The following is an 8,797-nucleotide window of genomic DNA, read 5'->3' on the forward strand; positions in this document are numbered from 1 at the left end:
GTCCAGTGGACGGGTAGTAGGTCAAGAGTCCAGCAGAAGTTTAGAGACTTCCTCCTCAGTCAGAGGGGGGGGGGGTGAGGAGAATGTGACCCTGTTAGCGGGCAGCTGCAGACTGAGGTGGTCAGGCTCAGAGAGCTGCTTACTGGTGGCACAGACCGTATCAGTAAAAAAATGAGGCAAACATGCCTGCAGTGAGCAGATTGGAGGGTGGAGGAGGAGGCGGACTGAGGGGTGAGTTAAAAGCAGAGAATATTTCCCGAGCATGAGTGGCACCACAGATCTTGTTCTGATAGTAAGTAGTCTTAGCATTTTTTTTTAAACTGGAGTAGAATGATGGTAGGAGACTGAAAGTCAGTGAGGTCAGTGGGCTGTCTGGATTTATGCTATTTTCTCTCTGCTGCTCTGAGTTCCACTCTTTGCCCTCTGGTGACCTCAGAGAGCCATGGACTTGGGGGGGGTGGGGTTTGGATGTTAGACGACAGAGATGGTTAAGAGAGGAGGAACAGAGTGTGTCTATAGCCTCAACGACAGGGAGTGGGGAGAAGTCATGAGGAGACAGGGTAGCTAAGACCTCACTGGAAAGTTGAGTCGGTCAATAGGGAGAAACATGAGGATGTTCCGGTAAGGTGATCGTGAATTGAATAAAGAAGTGGTCAGACAGATGTAGGGGCGGGGTGACAGCAAGATTTGCTGTGGAGCAGTTCTGAATCAAATTCGGATCAAGAGTATCGCCTGCTTTGTTTGTGGGAGGGGTGGAGACCTGTTTGAGGTCAAATGAGGAAAGAAGTGAACACTTTGTGCTCCCTCAACAGATTCCAAAGTTGTTCTTGCTTTTCAAATTAATTGCTTTAAAAGCATTGTGTGCAGACTGACTCTTATTTCTAGATTGAACTCGTGATGACTTTGGTGTCATAATAGCAGAGATTTCATGCCGCCTCCATCAAATAGTGAGCTCAATTCAGATGTTCATCTAGACCCCCGCTGCTACATTTTGCACCCAGTGAACTGGAATGCATTATCAATTATTTTCCCAACAACAGTTTTAAATGTGTGTAATCCTGCCTGCAAGGTCTTAACGGGTCAACATGACACTGTCATTAGTTGGAGACGGATGACAAAGTGTCCATACACAACAGACAAAATTTTTTAAAAAAAAAGTTAGGGGAATACTCCAATATTTGTGCGATTCATCACAAATGTCAAAGTACATGACAGATATAAGTAATATTTTCCATTGATGTTATCGTATTTGTGGCCAGTGCTTATGCTGAATACGAGTGACCCAACACCGCTTACTTCTGCATAGTCATAATTTCATTATCGAAAGCAAAATTAGGAATTGTGCCATGGTTCCATGTCAAAATAAGGGGAATAACAGAAGTGCATTCTGCGCTTTGAGTCATTTCTCCAGAAATTTGGGTTAACCGTTCATTTCTATTAGTGAGTTGAGTGACTTTTCAAGGTACTCCTAATTGGCTCCAGTGGGATTTTTGTGCAAAAATCCTTGATGTTCACAGCTGTCCCTATCCCCTCATAATTGTGACGGCATTACCGTAATCTCTTTTGACATCATTGTTGTATTTTTAACAGGACACCAATGTTTGATCATGGCGAGGGACCAGCTTTTATTCAGGGATTTAATTTCCTCTTCTGTTTGCCACTGCCATCTCTGATACTCATCACCACAATCACATGATAAATGGCCCTTTCTGGACCCTCTAATCACATTTTCCACTTCAGATTTCAATTCATCAAATTGAAACCTGATCTGCATGTCACTTACTCAAATATACAGATGCTTCAATATTGGCTATAGGCTCAATATTCCATAATCTCCTTAAACCTAATGAGATCATGGACTCATGGGGAATTTGGTTTTGTTTGACTTTCTGTTTCAGTGCATTTTTCAGGCAGTATTACTTATTCATGGATGCTTATGCATGATGCAGATAAGCTTGTTATCTGAAGAATCTCACCATTCTGAATAATTTATTCAAAGTGTATTGATTGGACCCACAATCAAATTACAGTGAGGACAATAACGAAGATGGCTATACAACAAGTTAATATTTGGAAAACCTCCGTGCAGAATAGACCCTTTCTGGGAGATTCAGAAGAAAAAGCTTGACGCAGGATAATGCGGGCATAGAAAATGAATCATCATTAGCAAGCCCTCCACTGAGTGGCGCTAAATGTTAGCTAGAGGGTAAAGAGGGAGGCATGACGTGTTTCATGACAAAACTGATAGTGCAAGGTTGCAGAGAACCACACCCAGTGAATCATTCACCACTAAACAAACAAGACTGAGCTGCATGACCAACAACCACACTGCTGTGTGTTGTGATACCCATTGTTCTCTTTCATACAGTAGGGGATCAGGTGAGAGCGGCATGCAAAAGCACCATTTTACTGTAACTCAGATAATCATATTTATGGATAACGTAAGATAACATGTAAGAAGAAAGTGTGTCGCTCATATAAAATGTGGTATAAAATGTAATTTACACTGGTATGCAACTGATTTGTGCAATAAGAGCAATACTGAACGACTGTGTTTCCCCACAGAGAAAGTTATTTAGAATGACGATGCCATTTCATCATCTTTATCACTCTGTAGTAGACTTGAAGTAGACTTGATGAGTTTTTTTAGAGACTAAAACTGCCTACCTTAAACATTGCTAAGGTAACCCAGGGATGCATAAGACAGTGCACTTTTAGTGCCAGTCCCAAGCCTGGATAAATGGGGAGGGTTGCGTCAGGAAGGGCATCCGGTGTAAAACCTTTGCCAAATGTGCGGATCATAAAAATCAGATTTCCATACCAGATCGGTCGAGGCCCGGGTTACCAATGGCCATCAACGGTACTGTTGGCCAGCAGGGTGCTGGCGGAAACTATGCTACCTTTGGGCGAAGGCGAAGGAGAGGGGGAGGCCATGTGGGGGAGGAGGAAGGGTAGGAGTGTGGAGGTGAGAGTCAGAACTTTGAATGTTGGCACTATGACTGGTAAAGGGAGAGAGCTGGCTGGTATGATGGAGAGAAGGAAGGTAGACATACTGTGTGTGCAAGAGACCAGGTGGAAGGGGAGTAAAGCCAGGAGCATCGGAGATGGGTTCAGACTCTTCTACCATGGCGCGAATGGGAGGAGAAATGGGGTAGGGGTAATCTTGAAGGAAGAGTATGTCAAGAGAGTGTCCTGGAGTGTCGGACAGAGTGATGAGTATGAAGCTGGAAATCGAAGGTGTGGTGATGAATGTTATAAGCGCATATGCCCCGCAAGTTGGGTGTGAGATGGAAGAATTCTGGAGTGAGTTGGAGGACGTGGTGGAGAGGGTACCCAAGGAGGAGAGAGTGGTGATTGGAGCGGACTTCAATGGGCATGTTGGTGAAGGGAACAGAGGTGGTGAGGAGGTGATGGGTACGTGTGTTGTCAAGGAGGGGAATGTGGAAGGACAGATGGTGGTGGATTTTGCAATATTTCATCGTTTATAATCACTCTGGAGTAGATGATGATTTATTTTTTCAAAGACTAAAGTTGCCTACCGTAGCCACTGCTAAGGTGAATCAGAAGTGAGTCAACAGAAGGGAACGGGACCGGCACATTTTAAGATCTGACTCATGGAAAACAGATGAATAAACAAGATAGAGTCTTGCTGCTGCTGCAGTCTGTGTTGTGACAGTCGCACAATGCAGATTACGGCTCACTCCTCCTAATCGCACCCTTTGCAAACTTTCACAGGACTACTGTCAGACTGTCTCATCGCCAGCCGTGGCCCCTTAAGGGCCCCCGACCACACCCAGTCAACCACCAACATCGAATGCGAAGAGACGTGTTTCAACCAAACCTTGGATTCACAAATTCTGGATGATGAAAATGTCGTTGTGGATGTAAAAATCATTTCCAGAAAGAAGATCATGTGTATTTATAAAGGGTAAAAAATGTGCCTGAAATTTCAAATGAAGCTTATTCATTTAAAATCCAGTCAACGCCATTGTAGTTTTTTGCTTCTTTTTTTTTTTTACAAAACAAACAAAAAACAAAACAACCCCAATACCATTATTAGCCACGTCTGTATTTACACTTGTTCAGAAGTTATACACAACTCACGGCAAAGAGCCGGGTAAAAACATCATCCCATAATACCGAGACATTTACTAATTGTACGTAAACGTACCCCTTTTAAACTGAACGTCAGTACAAATACCGTCAACCATCCTAAAAAAAACTAAAACACACAAAGCAAACAACACAAAGGGTAAAATAAAATACAATGTACTGTATTTACATCCATTCCAGTGCAAAAAGGGTTTTACCAAAACCCATCATGAGCAACACGCAGTGCAGACTCTAACAAACCCGTTTTGTTCTGTTTCTTCTCCTCACAGTCCAAGCCCACGGCTCAGTGGGTCCCCAGCAGTCAAAATAAGCACCACTTCTGAGCTTCATTGTTCACTTGTTTGTGCAGACATGGGCAAGGGCTTTGAACTTTGGCCCAAGTGTGTTGAGGAAGTCCAGGTCATCGTGGTTGTCTTGATCACTGCAGCAACCCACAGAGCCGGCTACGGAGCCCACCCCCTCGAAGCCATACATGTGGAGAATGTCGTCTGCGTAACACCCCTCCTCCGCCGCCCCCAGATAGGCCAGCTTCTGCAGAGACAAAGTGGAGGGGAGGAGAAGCGTGTTATTAGCCCTCGCAGAGTTCAACAGGACAAACTGGCCAATGGGAGGAGAGATACTATAACACCGTGTCATATCACAGAATTGCCCGGTGTATGGCCGGAGGATACTGCAAAGCGAATCGATGACCAATTCGCTGACAAGCTTGAGAAATATTAAAGTTTACAGGTGAGACCACTGACGTGTTTTACAATAAGAGATAATATTTTATAGGGGAGCTACCAAAGCTTCAACAGATATGAACAATGTTATAAAGCCTCGGCGAATGAAAAGGGAGCTCGGGGAACCATTTACAACCTAAAACCACCATGCATGCACCAGTCGTTGGCCTCCACCAGGTGTACTTCTTTTTGTATTGGTTATTGCAGCTATGACGGATGACCGATCAGATAAACAGAATAGTTAGTCCAAAAAAAAAAACCCTCAATTACATTCCACCAGTGTATTCATCTCGTCCAAAATGTACATCTAAACTAAAATAAATAAATAAATAAAACACATTTACCTGCTGTAGATAGCGGCCATTCGTTTGCCATGTTTGATTAACGCTGGAGTCTTGGAGGTGATCAAAAGATGCACTGCTGTGAGCAAACTGACCACCGCCTAACTGCATGGTACCAAACTGACCGCCGCCGTACATGCCAGAGTAGTAGCCGTTCTGCACATCAGCCTGCAAGACACCACTGGACTGATGCAGCACGTTCTCTTGCATGTTGAAACCCCCAATTGTGCTCGCACTCTTGTTCCCCATGAATTCTGCGTTCAGCAGGGAACCCTTAACCGAGCCCTGTCCGGCCTCCTGTTCCATCCCAGCCATGGAACCAATGATGAGATTTGAATCCTAGAGAAACACACAGTTAACAAAAAAATAAAACAAGCTAAAAACTGAGACTCAAACAAACCATCAGGTGAATGGCCACAAAAGTGAGGTTGAATATGTGACGCCATCCAATGCTTTCACTGATTATACGCTCACCACTTCTTCCCCTGGGGCCTCAGTGTTGGACTTGAGCAAGATTCCACCCATGTCTCCTGTATTGTCAAACTGCCTCATTTCATTCTTCGTCACACAGAAGAAAGCGAGTAATAAACCTGCAAAAGACAAGCAAACATTGTGTTTGATGAGTTTAATCGAGATGCATATCAACAGTGATCAGTAAGTGTCCTCAGTAGCCAATACAACTAGATCATTTACAATCAAACAAATCAAAAGGTTTCATCAGAATCAAAATACACAATTATACTACATTACTTGGTGAAAATTAAAAAAACTTCAATTGAACACTTAAGAATTTCCAACATTTAACACAAATGCATTTGTAATTAATTCTTCTGGTGCTTTATAAGCTAACACGGCCTATATATTGTGCATAATTTTGCTGTCAAGAGTGCATAAACAGTTGGAACTCACAAAGCAGCAGGAGCAGGGCCAAAGGCAGCAGCATGGTCAGGATTGCCAGCGGCCCAAGTGAGATTGAGCTCGGCTTGGCGAAGCAGGCACCATTTCTGCACTGACAAACCCTGACGGTCACCTCCTGTTCCCTGCCAGAACCCTGCAGATCTTTAACCACCAAGGGAACCTTATATATCCCTGTAGGAAGCTCTGCGGTCTGCTCCAATCTAGCTGTTGTGTCTGAGGAAGATATGAACACATAAACCTTAAGAACAGTGTCCAGTCTCCTCAAGTGACAATGGTACTTGGATATCGAGGTTAATATTCCAGACAAGATGAGGGAAGACTAAAGACAATGGAAATTGCCAATAAACTGTTTTCCAATGAAGATATGAAATGAAGGTGGATGAAATATGCAAAGAGAGTGACAGAAAGCCCGTCATAATCACCGTTAAACCTCTCCAAAGTCCATTTGCCATCGTGCTCCTCTGCCATCTCAAAACTGAAGGGACCGGCAAAGGGAGACTGATCTTTGTCTTCGGCCACAACCAGCACAGAGCTTAGTTCTCCCTCCTTCTCACACAGCAGCAGCTCGCTGGTGGGAAGCTGTGGGATGTTATCATTGGCATCCTCCACCTGAAGAATGACTGTTCCCGTGCCTGTCTTGGAGCCTACAAGGCAGAAACATGAAGGATTAAGGTGAACAAGGTAAAACAAGCAGAATTAGGTAGAGCTAGTTACTGTAATGACCAAAACTGCCTATCCATCGCCTATCTTCACTCTCAAATTAACATTTGAGATCACAAGAGCATTTACTGTTTGAATTAAAAAACGAGACGGGCATCCTGGAAATGAGCCAAAATCTTCCCATCACACCAGCCAATGAGGAGTAAGGCCAAGTCACTTGCCACATCCCAGGTTATTATCAGGTAATAACTACAACACCCCCCTTTGGCTGATAACTGGGAAGTAATTTATTGAAACAGATTTTGACAGGGGTGGCGTCAGGTTTGGCACCAATCTGACTTTAATTCAACGACATTAACAGGCTCTGTTTATTTTAACCTGCAGATCTTTGGTGGTAATTAATGATATTTTCAGAAAGCTCTAAAAGCCACTGGCTCAGCGTGTGTCTATCTGTAAATATGTGACGTAACCTAACAGAGGAAATTGGTCCAGTAAACAAGAAATAAGAAGATCTGTTAATTCAAACAAACTACCTCATGTTAACTGTGGTTTCTTCCTCAATGCAGCAGTGTGAAAGGAAAGAAGCAAGAGAGGAGCAAGAAATATAGTGGAACTTTAACAAAATACGTATCTGGTAAAACGTGCTCATTACAATTCATTCATGTATCAATCGACAACTCTTATATCAACTTACTGGCATCCACTGCATTCATGATGATGTTGTAAATACCATCTTGGACAAACTGGGACTCTCTGTCAATTGTGTTTGCAACCCTTAGTTCTCCTGAATTCCGATCTACATTGACCCATGAGGCAGGGTCGCTGACCTTGTAATACCTGAGAAGAATGGAGGAGAAATACTTCCCATGAGTCACTGGTGCATTTTTCAGTTCAGTGGTAAGACTCTGCCCTCAAGTGCTCAAGAGAGGTAAAGAAATTGCCTTGATAGAGCTGCAGGTCCACCTTGTCTTGAAGTACATAAGAGAATGTGTCTGCCGCCACGCAGGCATAACAACATTAAGTGAGAGGCTGCAGGTTAAATGAGACAGCTTACGTGATGCCCTTGCCGTCCTTGGTTTCCGGATCTACAGCTGTGTAGCTTCCTATCAAAGTGCCATTTGGTGTGTTCTCTTTGACAATAAAGCGTATAGAGGGAGCTGTGAATTCTGGGCCCTCATCAACATCTTTGACGGACACCTCCACAGGGATGGATACCCACGAGGCCTTAGGATCACTCAGCTCAGCTTGGTTACGTGCCATAATCTCCAGGTGCAGGTTTTTGTCTTTCTCGTAATCAAAAGGCTGAGAAAAAACACAGCTTCGATTGAAATGCGGAGTTAAAAATTAACATTTGTTGTCATTGCTCCAATGCTGCCTCATTAACCATGTTGTAACTTTATGCTTGCAGTAAGATTAGGATCAATAAGTCAAGTTATTGCTGTTGTTGATATGCCGGAAAACAACACATGATATCATACTGATAAAAAAAAATACAGACAGACAGACGACGGAGCGCTAAGACAGATGGATTTCACTCAATGCGAGAGGCAGCTCACCTTTACAACATACAGAAGCCCCTCGTTAGTTTTGGGGTCCGTTTCGATCCTGAAATGGCCATTCTCATTTCCTTTAGTGATCACAAACTGGGAATACCAGTTTGGTGTGTTCACCAAATCCCTGTCTTCAACAGGAATTCGGAGGATAAGACTCTCTTTTGTGTTCTCCTCAACGTCCACATTGTACTACAGAGGGAAGTAAAGGCAGCGGCATACTTAAATTACACTATGGGAACAGCAGAACAAGATACTGTGCTGTGTAAAGTAAAATTCTGCCATTTAATTTGTTCCGTCAGAAACATTGCAGGGAAGTATTTCATTGGGAATATCTTGAATGCTGAGACATTCTTTAAAGACGTGAGCTGTCTTCCGAGTTTTTGATCACTTAACACTCACAGACTGCTTCTGGAAAGTTGGAGGGTTGTCGTTGATGTCCCCCAGAGTAATGGTTGCTGTAGCCGAGTTGGACAAACCATTCGCTTGACCG

General features: G+C 43.5%; 1 protein-coding gene across 2 annotated transcripts in view; it reads right to left on the bottom strand.

The window, feature by feature from the left end:
- Nucleotides 1-4,029: 4,029 nt before the first annotated feature.
- The window catches only part of LOC130124414 (desmocollin 2-like protein), an 8,722-nt gene continuing 3,954 nt past the window's right edge, over nucleotides 4,030-8,797 (bottom strand). For both annotated transcript variants that reach the window (XM_056293872.1, XM_056293870.1), the window contains exons 8-16: nucleotides 8,707-8,797; nucleotides 8,311-8,496; nucleotides 7,809-8,056; nucleotides 7,449-7,591; nucleotides 6,517-6,738; nucleotides 6,086-6,307; nucleotides 5,651-5,766; nucleotides 5,180-5,515; nucleotides 4,030-4,644 (exon numbers count right to left, since the gene is read on the bottom strand). The exon at nucleotides 8,707-8,797 is cut by the window's right edge and continues 44 nt beyond it. In XM_056293872.1, coding sequence (XP_056149847.1) covers nucleotides 4,447-4,644; nucleotides 5,180-5,515; nucleotides 5,651-5,766; nucleotides 6,086-6,307; nucleotides 6,517-6,738; nucleotides 7,449-7,591; nucleotides 7,809-8,056; nucleotides 8,311-8,496; nucleotides 8,707-8,797 — 1,762 coding nt within the window. In that variant the 3' untranslated portion in view covers nucleotides 4,030-4,446. The remainder of the gene's footprint in view (nucleotides 4,645-5,179; nucleotides 5,516-5,650; nucleotides 5,767-6,085; nucleotides 6,308-6,516; nucleotides 6,739-7,448; nucleotides 7,592-7,808; nucleotides 8,057-8,310; nucleotides 8,497-8,706) is intronic.

Source organism: Lampris incognitus, chromosome 14 (genome assembly GCF_029633865.1).
Source record: "Lampris incognitus isolate fLamInc1 chromosome 14, fLamInc1.hap2, whole genome shotgun sequence".
Taxonomy (NCBI): Eukaryota; Metazoa; Chordata; class Actinopteri; order Lampriformes; family Lampridae; genus Lampris; species Lampris incognitus.